The sequence below is a fragment of the Cavia porcellus genome, unplaced genomic scaffold, assembly GCF_034190915.1.
Source record: "Cavia porcellus strain 051 isolate PalLab524CR breed Dunkin Hartley unplaced genomic scaffold, mCavPor4.1 scaffold_5, whole genome shotgun sequence".
In the NCBI taxonomy this organism is placed as follows: domain Eukaryota; kingdom Metazoa; phylum Chordata; class Mammalia; order Rodentia; family Caviidae; genus Cavia; species Cavia porcellus.
The window spans coordinates 25,404,320-25,427,702 of NW_026947488.1; the positions used below are offsets into that span (position 1 = coordinate 25,404,320).

The 23,383-nt window shown below is 41.4% G+C and overlaps 1 protein-coding gene across 2 annotated transcripts in view; it reads right to left on the bottom strand.

Moving 5' to 3' along the window:
- The window catches only part of Cnbd2 (cyclic nucleotide binding domain containing 2), a 73,552-nt gene that overhangs the window by 29,507 nt on the left and 20,662 nt on the right, over positions 1-23,383 (bottom strand). For both annotated transcript variants that reach the window (XM_063248437.1, XM_063248438.1), the window contains exons 4-9: positions 21,173-21,223; positions 19,396-19,559; positions 15,512-15,668; positions 14,918-15,069; positions 11,828-11,966; positions 4,546-4,660 (exon numbers count right to left, since the gene is read on the bottom strand). In XM_063248437.1, the coding sequence (XP_063104507.1) occupies positions 4,546-4,660; positions 11,828-11,966; positions 14,918-15,069; positions 15,512-15,668; positions 19,396-19,559; positions 21,173-21,223 (778 nt within the window). The remainder of the gene's footprint in view (positions 1-4,545; positions 4,661-11,827; positions 11,967-14,917; positions 15,070-15,511; positions 15,669-19,395; positions 19,560-21,172; positions 21,224-23,383) is intronic.

A 23,383-nucleotide genomic window follows, 5' to 3' on the forward strand; every position in this document is an offset into this window, starting at 1 on the left:
AAGAATGCAGGAAATCTATCCGCTACACCAACGACATAGATTATATAAGTCAAGAGCCTAAACCCCACGGCAATGTCCCACATGAGTCCAGATAAAAACCTAGAGCTCAGGACAATGCCTCCACGAGCCCAACTGGAAGTCCAGGGCCCAAAAGGACTCACGCCAGTTTCTTTTACGGATTCGTGCCAGGAAGACCCAAGGGTCAGCGGTGGAAGCCAGAAAGTCTATGCCAGCAGGATGAAGGAGCTGTGCTAGTGGGATGAGAGTTCTACACTGGAGCCGAGAAGTCACACTCACAACAAAGAGCGGGGCTGTCCTGAATGGAACCATAGCTGTCCTCAGCAACATGGACGCCCCGAGCTCCTCCGACGACAAGCACAGTTGGGTACGTGCCAGGAAGCAGCGTGACGAGTTCATCCTGGAGACCAAGCAGCACATGTCTTCCCCTCCGGAGCCAGGAAGCAATGCTCGATGTGAAGACCAAAGCTTCTCCAGGAGAACCAACAGCTCAGACAGCAACTCGTAGGAGAACCAACAATGCCTCCATAACGCCTCAATCCCTCTCCACACCTCTCTTCTTCTCCACCTATTTATCCTGGCAACCCTCCTCAGGTGGAGCATCTTCTCTCAATGCATGCTGATGTAATCCAGCTGGCGTTAAATTGACCACTAGTTATCAAACCATAACACCTACATAACATAACTTTATCTCAAAATTTAAAAATTAGAGAAAGGACTGGGGATGTAGCTTAATGGTAATATGCTTGTCTAGTATTCATAAGACCCTGGGGGTTAAATCTGGGGCCTTTGAACTAAGCAACATCCCCAGTTCTTTTTAATTTTTGTTATTCTGAGAAAAGTCCTTGCTAAATTGCCCAAGCAGGGCTCACTTTTGATTCTCCTGCCTAAACCTTCCAGAATTCTGGGATTACAGGAATGTGCCACCACTCCTAGCTAAAGCCCATTTTACTTTTTTTTTTTTTTTTTTTTTTTTGAGACAAGGTGTCTCTATGGACTCCAGGCTGGCCTTGAATTCACTATGTAACCCAGGATATCCTGGAACTCATGGTGATTCTCCAACCTCAGGCTCTGGAGTGCAAGGATTACCAACATGCACCACTATGCCTAGCTTTAAGGCAGGAGCTTATGGCTGGGGAAGTGGGGAGTGATCTGTAATTACAAGTTCCAGGACACAAGTGTAGGACAGTTCTGGAAGCCCTATACATGAAGCTAATCAGAGAGTGTTTCTTCAGTCTTTCTCATGAGAACTCAGCAAGTATTTAACAAAACAGCCTGGACCTGAGGTCAGACTGAGGAATGGGAGACACTAAAGAACAGCCACCAGGGAGCTCAGCGCTCCTGCACTCTCTCTTCTGCAGTAGTCCATTTTCATGCTGTTAAGTGCACTTTTTTTTACTACTTTTATTTGGCCCAAACTCATTTCTGTGGAGTGTGTTTCTTTTCCTATCTTTAATAAACATCAAACCTTGCTACATTTTGTACTTTTATCCAATTCTTATTCAAGATAAAAAGAACCAGATTGGGGATATGGCTCAGCCGCATAAGTACAAGCACAAGATCCTGAGTTCAATTCCTGATATATATAAAAAGAAAAAAAAAGACAAGAACCTAGAAACCACCTTTGGAAGGAGACCAGAACCCTTGAAACCAATGATATTGCATGAAGCCCATTTTATTTTTTTTATTTTTTTATTTTTTTAAATTTTTTTTTTGTCTTTTTCCTTTTTATTGGTACCAGGGATCGAACTCACGACTGCCTGCTTGTAAGGCAGGCGCTTATGCTGTTGAGCTAAATCCCCAGCCCCGTGAAGCCCATTTTAAACATAAACACACAAATGGAACAAACATAATAGGATAGAAAAACATATTCCTAATCAAAATGAATATAAATTAAATCAAAATGAGTAATTAAATTAATATCAGAAAACAGGTATGGTGGCACATACTTGTAATCCCAGCACTTGGACGGCTGAGGCAGGAGAATCACCGTAAGTTCAAGGTGAACCTGAGCTATATGGTGAGTTCAAGGGATACTCTCAGGCCGTCTTTCTTTTTTTGGGGGGGGCGGTTACTGGGGATCAAACTCACAACCTTGGCTCATCGTGTGTGTGTGTGTGTGTGTGTGTGTGTGTGTGTGTGTGTGTGTGTGCAGGAGCTTAAACTGCTAAGTGAAATCCCCAGTCAGGATGAAGAGTTCAATCCTAAACATCTGTGTATTCCCTAATAAAACAGCTTCGAAGCCAGTGTAGTGGTAAATACCTATATTCCCAGCACTCTGGGTGACGGAGGCAGGAGGACTGCAAGACTGAGCCCAGCTTGAGCAATCTAAAGTGACCTAAAATAAAAATTAAAAGGGCTAGAGACATAGCTTAATGTTACAGAGCCCTCTGGCTTCAATCCTTAGTACCAAAAAACAGAACAAAATAAAACGTTGATAGAATTCCAAGGAAGGGCTGAGGGTGGTAGTGAAGGCTTGTAATCTTAGCACTCAGGCGCCCGAGGCAGGAGGATTGTTGTGAGTTCAAGGGCATCCTGGGTTACACAGTGACTTTAAAGCCAACCCAAACTACATAGTGAGACCCTGTCTTTAAAAAAAAAAAAAAAAAAAAAGGAAGGAAAAATATACACGGTATGATAGAAAAATACAGTGTTTTTAAAAAAATTGTTATAGTAAAAGACACATTGCCATTAAATATTCATTTCTTCAAACATACTTATCCCATTATTACCACCACTTTCTGAAGTCTGAAGCAGTTGTTTTTTTGTGTGTTTGTTTTCATTTTTTTCTGCTTTTTTGAGACGGGGTCTCACTATGCAGTTCAGGCTGGCCACACACTCACTTTGTTGCCCAGGCTGCTCTCAAACTTGCAACAATCCTCCTGCCTCAGCCTCCCAAGTGCTGGGATGACAGGTGTGCGCCACCATGCTCAGCAGTCTGAAGCAGTTTTAGAGACCCTCTTTCTTGAGTGTCTTTAGTTGCACTATTATGGCTGCCTTGATGTACTGAATTGATTCAAAATATTTACCTTTTGGTCATTTTAACTTTGGGGAAGAGTCAGAAGTCACAAGAGGGAAAAAAAAAGAATAATGGGATAAATTGTTTGAAGTGAGGGGGGATATTTTGAGGGGAATTAATGGTAATGTCTTTTGCTGTAACAATTTTTAAATATTCATCATATTTTTGATCACCCCTTGTATCTACAGTTGTGGTTAGATATTTTTAGCAACCCTCTGTATTAACAATCTTTTTGTTTTTTTTTGTTTTGTTTTGTTTTTTGAGACAGGGTCTCACTTTGTAGTGCAGGGTGGCCTCAAACTCTTGTAGATCCTCCTGCCTCAGCCTCCTGAGTGCTGGGATTACAGGTGTGTACCACCACAACCCACTCTATTAATAATTGATAGAGCAATAAATAAAAAATCAGAAAGGATGTAAATGGTTTAACTAGCACAATCTACCAACTTAACCTTTTTAACATTCATAGCATGCTATACCCCAGCATATTCTTTTCTAATGCAAATACAGCATCTAGCAAGAAAGATTATATGCTGGGTCACAAAACAAATTTCAATATATTTAACTACATGAAGTACGTTATCACAGAAATCCATGACAGAAAGGTAGCTGGACAGTCCTCAAATGTTTAGATACCAAATAATATGTTTGAGTATAGCCAATGGATCATAGAAATGCAAAGGGAAGTTGAAAAGTATCAACTGCATGACAATGAAAACACAACATATTAAAGTTTATAAGATGTGGCTTTTTCTCTAGTGGATTCGCAGTAAAAAAAAAAAAAAAAGACCTACTTAGAAAAGGAACTGATATTCAAACTCAAGTAATGTAGCTCCTGAGTTTATCCTCTTAACCACAATGAAGAAACCAGGCTGAGAAAGCCTAAGTATTCATGAAAGCTCCCTAGTTACTAAGTGGGAGCTCTATTTAGCTCCAAGCAATCTATAACCATACACAGCAGCTAATATGTTTACCCACTGATTCTGTGATTCAATTCTGAACACCTGCCAGAAGTCAGGTAGTTCTAGGCCCTCATTCTTAAACCATTATGGGACTTAAATTCTACCAACACAGACATAATTAATAGCCATTTCATATCCAATATGATTTCAGTAGAGTTAAATTGCACAGCAGAGAAGTACAGGGTACTTAAATGGGATACAGAGAACAAGTGATGGGAGATGCTGAGCCAGCGTGAGAAGTCAGGGATCACTCTTTGAGGAAAGGAGTCACTCTAAGATCTAGAAAACAGGAGAGAGTTGGGCATAAATGGGTGAGTGGACAGGGATGTGTGAGGCAAGGAGTAAGTGGCCACGTGGAAGAACCTGCAGAGTGGAAGGGAAGAAGTTTGTGAGGAGCCAGGGCCTGTGGACCAGTTTTTGCAGCTAGTAGAGGATCGAGCCAGACATCCCATCTGGCCCTGAAGCTCTACAGCTAGGAGGCAGAACCGGGACAGGACCCAGGAGCCCCCTGCAGTGCTGCAGGCCAGCTAAGGCGCCCATCTGGCTTACCATTGAGGTGAGCACTCAGAGGTTTGTCATCTATCAGCTCCAGGTGCTGCCAGATCCACTTGTAATAGTAAGGGGAAGTTCCAAGGTCTATCAGTCGCAGGACTTCACAGCTGCCCTGAACATGGCAAGAAATATAAATAAAGGGTTAAACCATGATTCTTCAGGCAAACCAGGCTTTGAAAGTAAACTCTGTGTTGCAGTGGACTCGATTTGCTAATGCAAGTTGTTTTGAGCTCCTTTTTCCTTCTCCTTAACAAAACTGCCATCTACTCATCATTAAAAAGATACAAATAGTCGGGAGAAGTGGTACATGCCTATGATTCCAGCACTCAGGAGGCTGAGGCAGGAGGATTGTGAGGAGTTCAAGGCCTGGGTTACATAGTGAGTTCAAAAGCCAGCCTGAACTACATAGCAAGATCGTCTCAAAAAGCCCAAACCAAAAAAATCCTCAATACAGTGGTATCTTAGTTCACAAACTTAATTTGTTTTATAACTTTTGGGAATATGGCTGTGTTTGTGTTTTTACAAGGAAGATGATTTTAGCTATATCTGTCACCAATGTAGAGTTTGTGAATGGAAGCAAAATTTTGTAGAACACTTTTGTTTGAAAACAGAACCATTTGTGAACAGAAGTGTTTATAAACTGAGATATTATATATAATGCTGGCACTAGAAAAAAAATTCACCATAAGGACATCATTGGGATAGTTGGTAAAATAGATTACTACTGTGAGTTCTGTATTCTATCAGTATTATAATTCCCTGATTTTCATAATTAGTCTGTGGTTGATTTCTGATCTTAAAATCACTAATAGCCCAGTACAGTGGCATGTGCCTATAATCCCTGTACTCAAGAGGCTGAGGCAAGACGATCTTGAGGCCAGACTTGGCTACATAAAGAGTTCAAGGCCAGCCAGGACTACATAGTGAAATCTTGTTTTAAAAAGTAGGGAGGGGGCTGAGGGTATATCCCAGTGGCATGGTGCTTGCCTGGCAAGCACAAGGTCATGAGTTCGATTCTTGGTACCAAAAAAAAAAAAGTATACAGCAATAAAGTGAGTATAATGATTTTACAATGATTCTGGCAGGGAAAATACAAAAGCTAATATGGCAAAATGTAAACTGGTGAATTTCACTTAAGGTAATTCAAGCATTGTTTATACTGTTCTGGCAACTTTTTCTCCAAATTTAAAATTATTCTAAAGCAAAACAGAAGAACACAAAGTTAAAACTATATTAATCTGAATGGTCAGAAATAATAGTAGTATATAAAGAAATATTACCTCAAATTTTTCTCTATGAACATACAAGATATTTATATATATTTTCATAAATGGGCTCTGGTATGTAAAACAGATTTTGTGACCTTTTTTGAAACTCAATAAATATATCAAGAACATATTTTCATTGTTATATATTATCATTTTAAATATGTTATACTATACATATAAAATAAGCAATGTATATACCATTGTTACTCCTTAATTATTATGTTTTAAAATTTTGTTTTATTTTTGCATTTAAAATAAAATAGATTTGAAAATAAAAAAATAAAATCCTTATTTCTAAACTACTTGTCCTGAAGACTCGTAATCTTAAAAATAAATAAATACACTAAACTTTATAAAATTAAAAATAACAAATATTCGGTTGAGCAAAAGAAGTCAAACAGTGAGTATCATAGTGATGTGAAAGCGGTTACCTTTGTAGGGAATTTTGTCTGACAAGGGCATTCTTCTGGAGTGCTAGAAATATTCTTGATTTGAGTGATTACACAGATGTATGTACACAAAATTTATCAAGTATAGATTTGAAACTTTCCTGAGTATATATTATACCTCAAGAAAACATTTCTTCAAGATTCATATTTGGTGATTTCCGTTAGTATTTTATATTACCCCAATTTTGTTCAGGACAAAAGTCCCCAATTTAAGAAAACAAACAAGCTAGACGATGCATGTCTGTAATCTCAGTACTCAGGATGAGGCAGGAAGATTACTGCAAGTTCAGGTTCGAGGCCAGCCTAGGCTAGGAAGTAAGTTCAAGGCCAACCTGAACTGTATAGTGGAACCCTGTCTCAAAAAGACCAGAAGGGAGGAAGGAAGGAAGGAAGGAAGGAAGGAAGGAAGGAAGGAAGAAAATAGACAAAATATAACAAATCAGCACTCTCCCACTCATGTGCAGTGGGGGTGACAGTGACAGTTCTGGCTGATGATGAAGACTGCAGGATAGAACTCCTGTTCCTGATGTTCCTGATTCTTCTGCCTGAAACTCAGATGTGACAGCCAGCAGTGAAACAGTCATATTGTAAATATTAAGATGAAAGTCATAGCTACAGATGACAAGGGGCCTGGGTTCTTGCTGACTTCCCAGAACAACTGGAATACTTAGTTCTGGACTATCACATGAGAAAAATTAATCACTACTTATTAAGCCAGTTGCAGTTGGGCTTCTCTCACCTACAGCAGGAAGCAGCACACTTTACACAGACCTCTTAACTCCTATATCAGTCATTAAGGTAGTTCACAAATACTCAAGTTTTCCTCCCAAGTACATGGTGGGATTTTCCTTTTCATACTTTGAACTGGGCATGGCCTTATTTGCTTTGGTCAATTTCCTTAGCAAATGTGATGCTCTGGGTAGAATCTTTAAAATCCAGTCCTTCATTCTCAACAGTCCTTCCTCCTATCCTTCCTGTTAATGATCATGGAAGTGTGAGTCCAGATAGTTTCAAGTGGCCTGTGATCCTGTCTTCCGGCTACGGGCAAGTGGTGTGATTAGTTACTCCACTGAGACTGAAGAACTGTGTAAGTACAGCTTACCAGAGTTTATCCTAACACAATGCCCACATTTGGTTACCTTCTTGGGAATAATTCCTAATATATGCATGTTTTACATTCTGACCCCCATTGCCAAACTGTCCTGCAGAAAGGACAGTTTCATCTTTGCCGACACTGGTTTTCATACTTTTAAAGATGGCTCATCTGACAGGTAAAAAAGATATGTCACTTCTCCTTTTTATTTCCTACCTTTCTAAGCTTTAACCCCTTTTTGCTGAGTGTGGTGACACGTGCCTGTAAGCCCAGCACTCAGGTGACGGAGGCAGCAGGATCACCTGGAATTCAAGGCCAACCTGGGCTACACAGTGAGACGATGTCCCAAACAAAACAAAACAAAATTTTACCCCTTTTTTAGTATAAACTCTAAGACATGCATTGTAAAGGCTTAAGGTTCAAGACAGATAACTGTTGGCAAGGAAGGGGAAGAAAAGAACAAACACTGAATAAGCCCTTGTTATATGCTTGGAATATTCAATGTTCACTTAACAAACATTCATCACCCAGGAACTGCGGGTGTTAAGAGACCAAAATGCCAAATTTCCTCTTGAAAAAGTCTCTCATGGGTCTGTAATTGCATCTGTATCTGTGGAGAGGACTGCTTTACTATCTATCCTCAAGTGATAAACAGCTCAGAAGGAACATGATGGACATATGGGCACGATGTTTGCAATACCAGCAGGAAATCTTGTTTTCCAACTTTACCAGGTCCAAAGAACAGCTAGCCACCAGCTGCTGATTTTGTCCTCTAGTGGCAGCATGAGCAAATTACAGTATTTGGAACTGCTGGGTTTTGCAGAGGAAAAAAAATTCAAGGGAAAATAAAAGTAAGAAAAAAAAGAGTAATCCTTTTAGAATAGGCAGGGGCTTTCAATTCCAGGCAGAGGGCCACAGTAGAATATAGCTTGTTTCCTGTTCTGAATTCTCAAAGCTAGAAATCAGACTTTTCATGGAAAATCTTCGCATTCGCAATTAAATCAGCTGGGTGTGATGATGCATGCCTGTAATCCCAGCACTCAGGAGGCTGAGCCAGGAGATCATGGTGAGTTCAAGGCCAGCCTGGGCTACACAGTGAGTCCAGGCCAGTGTGAACTACATAATGAGACCCTGTTTCAAAAATCAATTAATCAATCAATCAGATTTTAGTGAAACAATATAATAGACAAACTAAACTCATCTGCTGGCCCAAAGCCCTCTACCAGCTAGCTGATACTTTGTTGACTTCTATTACTTTTCTCAGAATGAGGTCCAATCAGCCCTGTATGACAGTGACCTGTGTGGCACTTACTCCCGTGCAGATTCTAGAATGAGAGAGATTGAATCATTACCAATCTCTTTTTTAGAATTCAAAACAAAAATGTGAAAAAGAAAAAGTAGGGGGTATAGAGTTTGCGACAGGGTCTCACTAAGATGTAGTACAGACTGACCTCAAACCGCAATTCTTTTACCTCAACTTCCCAAGTACTGAGATCACAGGTGAATGGCACCACTCCTGCTTCCCCAATCCACTCTTTTCTCAATAAATTTAATGTTATTAAATCCTATTTGTGATCTACTGTTTATTTCTCACCTTCACATGAATTATATTCACTATACTGAAATTATATGTATGTCAGAATTTCAATTGTTCATCAATTATAGGTTCTTTTTTGGGGTGGTACTAGAAATCAAACTCAGAACCTTGCACTTGCTGGGTAGGCACCATGCCACTGAGCTGTATTTCCAACCCCCGATTATTAAATTCTACAATGCATCAAATATAGTTCCTAAATCTACAAGGATATTTCCTAAAATTCTGTCTTTGCAATATAAAGCTGCAGACCCAGTCTATCTTTTTTTTTTTTTTTTTTTTGAGATAGGCTTGTTATACAGTTCATACTGGCCTTGATCTTACAATACAGCCCAGGCTGGCCTCACACTCATGGCAATCCTCCTGCCTCAGCCTCTTGACTGCTGGATTACAGGCATGTACCACCATGCCCCGCTCGTTACTTTCTAAGACCACCAGCAAAGCCGTAAACCAAGACCTAACAGGGTATTTGCTGATTTTCACTATGTAAATACTCCTGCCATGGTTAATTTCAAACCATCAATGTGAGGTCACTAAATGTGGAGTTGGGAAGAGATAAACACATTTATATAGCATTTCTAACATGTAGTTATTAAAAATACAATCTCAAAGACATAGATAATAATAAATTCAATTCAATAACATTAGAAAATGATGAGCTCCTAGTATTTTGTAAGCGTCTTTATAATATAACTTAACTGTAGGCTTATACCATTTGGCTTTAATATTATTGTATTTACCAACCCACAAGATTCCTGAAAATCTAACAATCAATTCTTGTGGGGAAGTACAAGCCAGCTCCAGAACACAATCAATTTGCCCCTTCTTCAGGTTTCAATACATCAAGGTTCATCCTCCCACCACCTCCTCTCCACACAATCTTTAAGGCCTCCATCTTCTGGAGAACTTGTAATTTCCACCTACCACTTGGTACCTGGCATTGACAGCTTTGTCTGTGCTCAGAATTTAGTGGAGGAAGTATACAGAGAGGGAGTCTTTTCCATCTTCGTATCCTTCCAGATCTTGTACCAATGTGTCACGAACTTGGCAAAAACTTTTAACACATGTAAGGCACTGACAGAAAGGTCAACTTAAATCCCAGCTCCCAGGAAGAGCTCTGGAGTCAAATGGGCCTGAGTTCATCCTTGCCTCTGCCCCTCATCAACTATAGGATTTTCAATAGTGACTCAATCTTCCGGTGCCTCAGCTTCTCCTCTGTAAAAGGAGAATATTTTGAGGTTGGAATGAGATAAGTCACAGGAAGTTTTCCCAAGGATCTTATCTGAGATCTATGGTGGTCCAAAATAGTAAATGGAAAATTCCAGAACTATGCAATTAATAAATTTTAAATTGTGTATTTTTTCATTTTGGTTTTGTTTTTGTTTTGAGACAGAGTCTTGCTATGCAGTTCAGATTGGGCTTGAACCCACTACAGAGCCCAGGTCACTCTCAAACTCACAGTGATCCTCCTGCCTCAGCCTCCCAATTGCTGGGGCTACAGGCATGCACCACCATGCCCAGATGTTTTGTTTCATTTTGTTTTGTTTTGTTTTGAGACAGGATCTCACTATGTAGTTCAAATTGGCTTGAACTCACTATAAAACCCAGGTTGGCCTCCAACTCATGGTAATGCTCCAGCCTGTCAGCCTGCTGAGAGGTGGTATTAAAGGTGTGCACCACTATGTCTTGCCAATTATGTACTATCTGAATAGCATGATTAAATCTCCTACCATCCTCTCTGTCCTACTGGGATGTGAAATCATACCTTTGTCAAGTCACTTCGTAGCTGCCTCCATTATCAGATTGACATAATATTGAGAGAGGTAAAATTGGGCAACTATGGGTTAATTATACAGTTAAGCTCGCTGAAAAAAATTGATGGTTATGACCTCAGCCATGTACAGATACAGCTATAATACAATGTTAGTGGGAGCGTAACAGATTTGAAGAGTTCTGCCAGAATTCTCCACTCTCCCTCCCAATCATTCACCTGTGCTTCTATAACCACACCTGACACTAGTTTGCCAATACAAGGTTGCCCTATAAAATAAGAACTATATAAAAGTGAAAGCAAAGACCCTATTTGGGACTCTTGGGTGGACACTAGTCCCCCACGGCACACCAAAATATAAAGACACCCTTTACTCCTACTCCGTGTCTGGGTGGCTTTGAGATCCCGTTTATCTCCCGTTTCAGTATCACAGCATTTGTGTTCAAGCAATAACGGCACCAAGAGTTACAGTACTGATGCTGGCAATTCAAATACATCAAAGAGAGGCTTCTTTCTTTAACTATTATCTTATATCATCACAAGGGTAAGTACAGTACAAGATAAATTTTGAGAGAGACCACATTTGCATAACTTTTATGATCCTATAATGTCCTATTTTGTGATTGGTTATTATTAATCTCTTATGATGCTTAGTTTATAAAGTGAACATTATCATCGACAGGTATGTATAGGAAAAAATAACATAAGAGAGTTAGGTACTGCCTAAGATTTGAGACATCCACAGGAAGTCTTGGAATGCGTACCCCATTAGTGAGGGAAATACTGTATATCTCAAAGTTCACAGCAACTCTCTGAGGCAGGAAGGTCAAAATGTAACATCTACCTTTGTTTGTTTGTTTTTTTAAATCGGTACCAGGGATCGAACTCAGGACCACACACTTGCAAGACAGATGCTTATGCCACTGAGCTAAATCCCCAGCCTCTTTACCATTTTTTTTTTAACATCTACCTTTGACAGCTAGGATGAAAGTGGCCAGAATATGAAGTGAACTGGATGTGTTGTGAAACAGTTTGCCACAAGACATTAGGTTAGGCATGTTCTTCCCAGTGTCACCCCACCACTGTTAGCATTGAACTTCTCACCTTGCAGATAAATATGACACATGATGACTCTACCAAGTCTTTTGTGATCAGCTGCCCATATGAGAATTTCTCTATCTTGCCTAGGGTTACCAGCAGCTGGAGTCTCTCATCAGACCATGACTGAAACAGATCCATGTTCCTGCAGGGAAAATCTTGTTAGAATTCATCACCCTGCATGACACAAGGTGCCTAGACCTTAGCACCAAAAGGGAACATGCTCTCCTACTCTTTTCGGTGTTTGTTTGAGACAGGCTCTTGCTATGTAACACAGGCTGGCCTTGAACTCACTACTTTGGATCAGGCTGTGGGTTGAAGGGGGTCTAGGAGACAGTGGGTTCTGTCAACAGGATCCCACGGCAGGCATCTCTCTCAATATCCTAAAGTAAATAACTTCTATAGACACTGCTGGCCAATGTAAATAACTCATATAACCAAGGCTGTTACAGGCACATAGCCACCTTTGTGTATTTTGATGTAAATGTAGGCTAAGCAGCTGAGGATGGCTTCAAGAAAGGGAGACAGTGGCCAAGGACTGCTGCAAATGTACAGTAGCTGGGATGACAAGAATGCCTAACCAGATGAAACCTAGCTGAGCATTTGAATAAAGATGTCTAATTTAGTTCACAATTCTGTGTCTCTTCTTCGAGTTGCCCAAATCTCAAGTGAACCTGCTGAGTCTGAGCAGGTGACAGGACATCCACCGTACGCTCTGTGGTTCACTAAGCTAGACTTATTCTCAGGAACATGGCTAGGATAGCTCCTACTTCACTTCACTGGTCACTCTATTTCGTGGCCCAGAAGTCCTGGTCCTGCTCGGGCAGTCCATCCCACCCACCTCCCTCTGTCCTACTGGCTTTGGGCCTAGGGAGTCAGGGGACATCGACATTCTCTCTTTTTGCCTTGCTGTTCCTATGATCAGAGGTATACCACAGTGACCCTTCTTTCCACTGAACTCCACCACCACCAATCACAGGCTTGTTTTCCCTCACATGTGGCCAATGGGGATGCTGACAATTATCTTAGATTCTCTCAGCGTCAACAGGTTATGTGCTCGGAACTCAACTGACTCAGGCTGAATTAGCACAGGTGGACCCAAGGTTAATTTAGGGCTAAATTCAAGTTAACTCGGGCCTCACCTCCTACCTTTTCTAGTTTGGGAAAGAAGTGTTATCATGTCCTCTTACCCAGCAATAGGGTAAAGTTCAGAGAAATTAAGCAACCTGTTCAATCTTACTCTGCTGATAAACCTGTTAAACAGAATTTGCAGGAAGCCATGAATTTGGGGTGGGTAACTGTGTTGGGCTCAGAGAGCAAACCAACAGTGTCTAATCCTAGTAACAGAACTAAGTGGGTACAGAAGGCCTGCATAGCCAGTTAACTGTTTAATCAGTTAACTAGTTAAACTGTAACCAGTTGACTGGATGACTGACTAGATTGTAGCCAACTATGTTGTTTTCTATGCCTCATTTCTGTTTTCCTATAAATGATGTCTGATCACATTATTGGTTGGAGTTCTCAGAACCTGGTTTGGTTCTGAGAATTGCCTTATTATCAAATTTGCTTTATTTTGCTCAAATAAAACCAATAAATGTAATTGGTCTATGGAATTTTCCTTTTAACAAGCCTAGGAGCAGAGATAACAGGTTAGACTTACTTTTTCACAGTCTGAAAATATGGAATAGCTCCTCCCTTCAAAACTAAATCCTTCCTTTTCCAGGACCCATCCATTTTGTCTCTGCCCTTCTTGGTCCCAGTCACAGGATCCAACCCCCCTTCTCCATCACACTTCTCTATAGCTGCAACCAGTATTTTTAGAACTACTGCAGATGTTTCACTGACTTTTTATTCTTTTACATAAAGGCAAATTCCTAAAGAATAGCTAAATGAGATTTTATTTATATATCCTTATTTGGCCTTTCATAAAAGCAATCAAAACAAAAAAATCTTCTGCTATATATGAATTCCAGATTTTGTTGTTGCTGGGTTTTTTTTTCTTTGTTACATATAGTTCCCATAACTAAGGTCCTTACTTTCAGGCCAACATATGACTGAAACTGTTTATGCCATTACTGATTTATTCAACATTTATTTGTTGAACATCTGCATGTGCCTGGCACAATAACAACATGAGAAATACAATAGTGAAATGACAAATCCGTCCCTGCCATACATTGCTTACTGTCTAACAGGGAATACAAACAACAGTATAAAGAAAATTATTATGCAATCAAGAATTATAGGTGGGGGCTTAGCTCAGCGGCGTAAGTGTCTGCCTGGCAAGTACTAGGTCATGAGTTTGGTCCCCAGTACCAAAAAAAAAAAAAAAAAAAAAAAAAAAAAATTACAGTGTAGATGGAGTTTTATTTTGGGAGGAGTAAAAACACAGGACTGCTGAGTGTAGCGGCACATGTCTGTAGTCTCAGCACTCAGGAGGTTGAGACAGGAGGGTCACTATGAGTTTGAGGCCACTCTGTAACACAAAGTGAGTTCAAGGCCAATCTGAACTGCAGAGCAAAACCCGTCTCAAAAAGACCAAAAAAAAAAAAAAAAAAAAAAAAAGGCAGAGGGCAGGATACAGCTCAGTGGCACAATGCCTGTCTGGCAAGTACAAGGTCCTGAGTTCGATTCTCAGTAGTCCCCCCCTACAAAATCAGGATATGGGAGGCATAGATGGGATACCCTTTTCATCCTGGGGTGAGGACACTTTGGTTAATACAGTAGCATGATGGTGAGGCCTAAGGACTTCTGAATCCTAAGCCTTGCATCTCTCACCTATAAAGTGAGGAAAATATTCTTATTTTCATGGATTGTGAGATTAGGTGTGACAAGTGTTTATCACTCTGCCTGGCCAGCAAGTGTTCAGTCTTATCAGTTGGTCTTCTTTTTACCCCACAAGGAAGTCAATTGAGGTGAGACCTGAAGGGACAGTACGAGTTTGGCTAGACAGAAAAGTTGGGTGGCAGGTTGCTTTTTCAGAACATTCCAGGCAGTGACAAAGGCACTCAGGCTGGTGCTGTTCCCAAGCCTCAGAAAAAGCCAAGCACTAATGAGTAAAAAAAGGGAGAAAGATGTTGAATGAAGTGGAGTTACCTGAACAATTCAAATCGATATTGATTCTCCTTTTGGATTTCCTCATTCAGCTTGTTAGCAAGGAAGTCCTCCTGGTCAACAACCAGGAACTCCGTCTCTTCCATACAGACCACGGTGGCCCACCTTACTGATGCACTCTGAAGGCCCTGCTCCTGTTGGGTGGACAGGAACAGGGTCAAGTGTGAGGCAACCTCTGGCTTTCTGCTCACATCCCTGCACATGTCTTTGCTTCTTCTCCCTCTTGAAACATCTCCCTCCAGACTGCAGGCTCCCTGGCTCCCGCCTTGCTTCTCCTCTAGTGCCTCCTCCTTTATCTGCTCCTGGTGGAAAAAGAGGGAATAGCCTGGACAGGCCAGAGGAGAGGAAGCTGGAGAGGCCGTACTGTAGAGTCACTGTGTCTCGAGGGTTACACAGGTAACATATTCCTTAAACATCAGGTGAAGAGGTTGGCTTTGAACATTTCCTGGTCCAACTCATTCAGGATTTGACAGATAAAGGCACTGGGGCTCAACCAGGCCTGGCTAAGAAGTTTGAGCAGGATTCCTGTTCACCCCAGCTCCACCCCTAGAAGTCAGGCCCCTCCTCTGAACTTACCCCGAAACAGCTGCCCTTCTGCAGCAGTGTTGGGTGGGGGTCTAGGAAGGCACTGCTTCCATCTTCGTCTTCTGTCATTGCAACCGTCCCTAAGTAGATGAAGTAAAAACTGCTGCCCCTCTGCCCCTTCCTGACAATTACACGCCTGCGTCCAAACCTGGGGAAAGACCATAGATAGTTGATGTACCAGCAACAGGGAGGCCTGCTCATGCTGTGAAGAGTTCCCTTTTCCTTGAGCTCTGAAAGCACAGACTCAGATGAGAAGACACTTCAGAACAGCACAGTCCCTTCCCATAAAGCCGGATAACTTCACTAACACCTGTTCAGCTACCTGCCTCTGTTAGACTGAAGCCTTTAGAAAGGAGAGCCTTTGTTGGTCTGGTTTAGTGCTATCTGGGCTCAGGCACATGGTAAATGCTCAGGGAACAGCAGTTGAATAAATGAGGGAAGAGACACTGAAAGCAACGGATGGATTAGCAGAGCAGCTAGATGATTACAAACACCTGCATTACAATCTGACTGGGCTCCAAATCCTTGTTCTTCCCTTGGCTATATGACACTGAGTATCTCACAAGCCCTCTGATCCTTGGTTTCCTTTATCTATTAAAAAAGATGAACATGCCTGGAAAAGAGATAGATAGTTTCATGATCCCCTAGCAGCTCACTACCCAACACTGGGCATTCTTAAAAGAAAGGCATCCAGGCCTAGAGAAAACTAGGATTTAAATTCAGACTTTACTGATGACTCGAGGAAAGGCCAGTCAAGCTCAGGAAAAACCCTGAGTCTCTGACTTGAATGACTAGAAAGAGGTATCTTTTTTTCTCATTAGAGTACAAATGGAAAGATGGAAGCCAAGGAGCTGTGACCATGGCAGCCGTCTCACCACTATGAGGGGAGAGGCTGGCTGAGAAGATTTATATGAGCAAAGTGTCAAGAGACAGGGAGAAGCCAGCTGTGGAGGTGCCTGGCTGTAGTTCCAGCTATTCAGGAGGGTGGGGAGGAGGGTCACAAGCTTGAGTCCAACCTGGGCAATTTAGCTCTTAGCAAGACCGTATCTTGTGACAGAAAGTAACAGAGGAGTAGGGGGGGAAGAAAAGAAGACAAGAGAAGAGAAGGGAAGAGAAGAGAAGCAAGAAGCCACCACCCAATGGGTCCTGGTAATACAACTGAGCCTGAAGCTGAAGAACTATCCCAGGAGTTTTCATGAACATGAGTTACCAATTCTAAGTCTTATTATTCTTAATGTAATCCAGACAATCCATATTTTTATTATTTCACCGATGAGGATACTGATGTTTGTAAATGTTAAAGGGCTTGCCTAAGGTCATACTGGGGCAGATGTGGCACCAAATTCCTGAGCTTCTAGCTCCATAAGTCTTTTTCTTTTGACACCACTCTGCCTGTTTTGGAATCTTTACAGACAGTGATAATCCACTCGTTTTCCCTGGACTAGAATGAAATAAATAGTTCTTTCTGGTTGGAGTGTCATGGTTTACACCTCTACTTGGCAAATCCCAGCACTTGGGAGGCTGAGGCAGGAGGAGGACTGCTTTGGGTTCAAGGCCAGCCTGAACTACATAGTGAGTTTCAGGCCAGCCTAGACCTGTCTCCAAAACAACAAAAACAAAACAAACAAAAAACAACCTCTTTTATAACTTCTGACCAAGCCAGCTTTCCCTAAAGGATCCTGCACTGGTCATAAAAAGCCCTGTTCCAGTTCTGTAGGGTCCTACCCTATGGAAGGTATGTTTACAGGGTAGACTACAGTCACCATGAAGGATATCAGGGTACAAACTTCTCTTGATCTTAAATCCTGAATTTCCCGAACAGAGCTAATCTAAATGTCCTCTTAGGGTGTTCCTATGAAGCCATTGAGATGTCCCAGCAATGGCAGTATTTCTACACGATCTCTTAGACATCTCTAGCACAAAGTATTTATATGGCACTTCTTGAGCCATAGACCACTTGACAGTCTAGTGGAAGCTTCACAGTATAAAATTAAAATCCAGAAGGATGACACCTAACAAGTGTTTTTAAAAACCCTAATTTGGGAATTAACAATGTATGTGCATTTTACTAAAGCACTGAATAACAAGATCTAGCAGAAGATCAGTAAATATCCTATTTTGAAGATGTGATTAACATAAATTATTTTTCATAAAACCTGTAACAACTTGAACATGAATTGAAAATATCTGTATTTTCTTTTGGTGAAAAAGATACAAGTTTAGCTAATATTATAGTAGCCTGTTGCCTGCATTCATAATAGAAGCAAATGATAAACTTCATTTAGAGGTTAATGAATATGAAATTAAATTCTTCTCTCATTCAAGTTCACAGACTCTGTTCTAGTACCTACCTATGTATTTTACAATCACTTGTGATCTATTCTGGATTTCAGGGCCTGGATTTGAGTGTTGATTCTGCTATTTACTATCAGGGTGCTATGGTTTAAATATGGATTGTCCTCCTCCAAAACTTATATTATTAATCCTCTCATGAGGTGTTAAGATGGTAGAAATTGAAGCTTATTGTGATGTTTATAGGTAGGATCTTTGGGAAATAATTAAGATTAAAGTTGGGGATGTGATGTATTCAGTGTCACAGCACTGTGCTTAGTGTGAGCAACACCCTAAGTTCAATCTCAAACACATATCCCCAAAAATTAGACAAAGTCATTAGGGTGGGGTCCCCATGATGGACTACCGTGGCCTTATAAGAGAAGTCTTCTGTTTTTGTTAGCTATCATGGTGTCTGTACTTGCCTCACATCCTGAGCATGTCTTCTCACAAGACTTTCAGAATTAAGCAATTCTTGCCAAGAAACAAAAGCAAAATTATCCCATTTCTCAATGAATTTGGACAAAAACTCATGATAAAGACACTGGAGGGGGACCAAGCTAGAAATATAAGAGCTTGCATATGAACTGCCACGTATTTACTCTGTATGGTGGTCACAAGATGTCACACATTTATTCTGCATGAAGGCCATAATAACGTCACCACATTGAATCAAAAAGGTCAACACTATCTGCTGGACAGTTTGGTATCTTAAATTTTTTTTTCTATGAACCAACACTGGTAAGTGGGCAATAAAACCTTTAAAAAAATAGAAGAAAGATCAGAAGGTATAAATATGCTCTTCCTGTCTCCTATCATAGGATGCCTTGGGACTCTACCAATACAAAGTTTATTAACATTAGATGTGGCCTCTCGACTTTGGTCTATAGCATGACTAAAATAAGCAGCCTTTCTTTATAACTTACCCAGTCTGTGTTATTATGTTACTAGCAACCAAAAATGGACTAAGGCACTGGCAACTAGGTCAATGCCTACTGACCTTAGTTTATTCATTCGAAAAATGAGAGAATTTGTCAGCTATGGTGGTACACATGTATAACCCTAGCACTCAGGAGGCAGACACAGGAAGATCATCATGAGTTCAAGGGCAGTCTGTGCTACGGTGACTTCAAGGTCAGTCTAAGCTACATAACAAGACACTGCTTCAGAAAGAAAAACAGAAAGAGGGAGACACAGAGCAAGACACACACACACACACACAGAGAGAGAGAGAGAGAGAGAGAGAGAGAGAGAGAGAGAGAGAAAGAGAGAGAGAGAGAGAGAGAGGTGAGAAGAAATTGGACCAGATTCTTTCAGAGTTCTACCAGGACCTTCCTAGCTTCAGTGTCTCTTTAATTATAGGAAGATTCTCCATGAGTGAAAGATAAATTGCTACTCCTGCAAAATTTAGTACCCAGGTGAACTGACAGCATCATGGCTGATTCCCTGCAGCAGGGTGGGATGGACTGATACAGTACATCTTCAAAGCTGGGCTCTCTCTGTCCAGGCGAGCCCAGGGTCCAATGGCTGTGCCTTACACTGACCGTTCAAAGCGCATGACCTTAGCCAGGAGCATCTGCAGAGGCACCGTATAGTTTCGGAAGCTATCCAGAGCCTGCAGGATGTTGCACAGCATTTGGATCTCATGTTCCTCCCTCCAGGAAGGCTGCTTCTGCAAGATCTGAATGGCCTCTGGAGGGAAGTGACCCTAGGGAGAGGAGATCAGAGTGAAACACAAGATCCAGCAGTATCCCCCATGAGCTACTGCTTATATATTTTCCTGTTCTCCACTATAACAATGATGGGCATGAACTGAGAACTCCGTGTGCCAGGCATCTTACATGCCCATTTCATTGCATCCACACTTAGTCCAAGAATCATTACTCACTTGAGAATTAAAGAAACAGGCAGGATTACAAATAGATCTTCCATGTGCCAAGGCTCCTGACCCCAGGGCTCATGGAACCTTGCCACATTCACTCTATACAATCATACTCTAATAAGGTAAACTTTTGCCCTTGTCTATGTTACCACCACCTTCTTTGTGCTGATGCTAGGCAGATATGATTCACTGAACCTCCACCTACAGGCTGTCTATAACAGTGAATTTTTCCTCTGTGCCCTGTTCTCTCCCTCGGCTGATATGCAGAGAACTGCTCTCAGCCTTAGGATTCTGTGGTTCCCAGATAAGGCCCTGTTACCTCATGTAAAATATAGGTAATCTTCAACAACACCCAGTGTCAGACCCTGGCTGAAAAACTGAAGAAATTCAGAATTTGGATGACTTATATAATTAAGCCTCATGCATGACGGGATATGAGAAATCTGAAGCCAGGAGATGCTGACAACAGAAGCCATAGACTGGGCCCCAAGGGAGTAAGAGCAGGGGCAAGAGATGGGCACCGGTGGGCCTACAACCAGCTTTAAAGTTCTGTTCTTTCCCTTTTCCCTAAGAGAAAAACCAACATGTTTACTCCAGACCAGGGTCAAGTCAGGTCTGTATTAGTGAGAACTTCAGATCTCCCTATAAATAGGGGAGATTTATTTTATTTAACAATATTAAATTTAACATTGGATTTTAAATTGTAATTTCATATTTAGGATTTGGTAGATAAAGTGAGAAAGATTACAATTACATTTGAAATTCAGAGAACTAATTGTACATCCCAGAGCCTCACATGGACATGACATTACCTCATCAGAACAGAAACTTTCTGCTAATTGAGATAGGGTCTCACTACGTAGTTCAGGCTGGCGTTGAGCCCATGGTGTAGCCCACACTGGCCTCAGACTCATGGTGATCCTCCTGCCTCAATCTCCAAAATGCTGTGATTACAAGCATGCACCACCAAGACTGGCTAGAATGGAAAAACTTTTGAATGGTATCTCATACCCAGGTAGGGGATAGGTGTGCCGAACCTCATTTGGATAGTTTAGGGTAGAACCAGAATTCACATACTGGCCATGGCTTTTCCTACTACCAGCCTTCTTTCTCCTCTGTCTAATCTTCTCAAGTCCTCACTTCGCTTTCTGTTGTTTTTCCACAGGTCCAAGCCCAGGATCTCTATCCAACTGGTTCTGCTCAGCTATAGTGACAATTGGTTCAGGGATGCTCATAGCCTTAGAATGTCAGGGATGAACAGTATCACCGTCATAAGCTACTTTATAGATGAGAAAACTTGAGTGGTTTGCTCAGGGAGGACACACTGGACTGGTGGTACAGCTTGGATGAAAACTAACTCTCCTGATGCCCAGTCCAATGCCTCTTCCAGATAATGCAGCAAAGAGAAAATCCATAAAAAAGGTTAGAGCTATGCCTACCTTGTCTGCAGTGAAGTCCATGGTATCAAACGTAATTCGACCTTGCTTTTTCTGAAAAGAGGCAGGGAGATGAGGGAGAATGAGGGCAACTGCTCGTGGAATTTTGCATCTGAGTCCTTCTGTTTACCTGGTCCATGGGAAACCTCCTACCAGCTGGCCCCTTCATATTCACCTTTGCTCAAAAGTCCCAACTGAGCACTACACCATACTTAGTATTGACATCATTAGGAAGACAGAAAAAATGTGGGTAGAGAAAGGGATGAGATGGTACAGGTAAAACACAGAAGGATGGGGAAAGAGACAAATAGGAAAGTATAGAGGAGGAATACATAAGGAACAAATGAAACCAAGCTTTATTTTTAACTGGGCATAGTGAGCCAAGCACAGTAAATTGCATTGTTCTCTTATTCTCTTATTTCATTTAGTCATTAGAACAAAATGAATTTTCTTTTTTTTGAGACAAGGTCTCACCCTGCAGACTAAAATGGCCTTGAACTCATGACAGTCCTCCCGCCTCAGCTTCAAGCACGCACCATCACACCCAACAAAAGCAGATTTTATTAAGCCCCATATTGGATTTGAGACGAGCAAAGAAACTTGCTCAGGGACCATTTATAGCAAGTAAATGGCCCAGTTAGGATCTAATTTTTTTTAAAGCATGGAGGAGGAGGAGGAACAAGATCTTAGGGATTAGTTACTATAACCATATCTACTGACAGATGATGTGGAAAGAGTAAAGAATATGTAGTAAGAGGTTGGGGGAGACAGGCATGGTGGTGCATGCCTGTAATCCCAGCACTCAGAGGCTGGGGAGGCTGGTGCAGGAGAATCACTATGAGTTCAAGGCCAGCCTGAGCTACAGAGTGAAACCCTGTCTCAAAAAGACAATAAACAAATAAATAAATAAGAGGTTGGGGTAAGGAATCGGACAACCAGAGACCCATTTTCTTCTTTGGGCATGCCTCACATTGTTCCCTAATGCTCGTGTGGATCTGTCCTCTTCTCTCACCCCTTTATTACTTAGTATCCATGTGGTTCTTGTCAGGGAGGTTCCTGAAGGAAGAAGTGATGCTCAGAAATAACTAAACTCACTCTCTGCTGGCTCTCTCCAGCCCGTTCTGTGTTCCAAGCCCTCAGACCCCCATTTGACAGCCACATGGCTTCTCTATGGTGTCCTTACTAGGCTTCTGTTACATTCAAGGTCACTGTGACTAGGCAATGTTATTGAGTTTAGCCTCAACATCTGCGAGCAAGCCTGATTCTGGGTCTTCTGCTTACAACTGCCCCATCTGCCAGCCCAGGTCTTTCGGCAGCCACACCCTCCTGACCTCCAGAAACTACTGCTTCACCATTTCATTCCACTCTGAAAACCAAAATGTCTGTCCTGAGAGCACACCTGAGTCCGTTGAGTTACAATTCTTCTACTCCATCTTTCTTCATCTCATGGCTTAACCACAAGGCTTTATACTTACCTGGTTTGGTCAGCATAGTGTCTTAAAATACACAAATGAATCTGAATTTCAAAGAGGCACGTCCTCTGGCTGGCCCAAAGGCCTTACTCCCTCCTATATCTTAACAAAGAAATCAATGGAAAGTTGTCTTCTACCCTTCTCTTAGTCACAATCCTTCAGAAACCATTTCCAGAAACTCCTTGGAATAAATTCCTGTATGCAAGGAGCTAGGGCCTGGTCTAATCACTCTTGGCAAAGGAAATTGGGCATGGCTCATCCAGGTACGATCTTGGGAAATACTAATGCCCTAGGTAATACACAAAATATATTTTTGAGGGGCCTGGACTAGTTAACAGAATGGTGACCAACTTTTCATCATTTTTAAGCCAAAAAAGGCACATGATCTACTACTAGGATAAAATATTTTAAATGGGGACCTTCTAGAAAAATCTAGAAAGAAAGGTATCACAGTGAACAAGACCATAAAATGCTCCCATTATTTAAGTGGAAGGAATAGAAAAGAAAGTAGAGGGGCTGGAGGTTTAGCTCAGCGGCATAAGCGCCTGCCTTGCAAGCAGGCAGTCATGAGTTTGATCCCCGGTACCAATAAAAAGACAAAAAAAAAAAAAAAAAAAGAAAGAAAGAAAGAAAGAAAGTAGAGGGGCTGGGGATTTAGCTCAGGGGCATAAGCACCTGCCTTGCAAGCAGGCGGTTGTGAGTTCGATCCCTGGTACCAATAAAAAACGAAAAAGACAAAAAA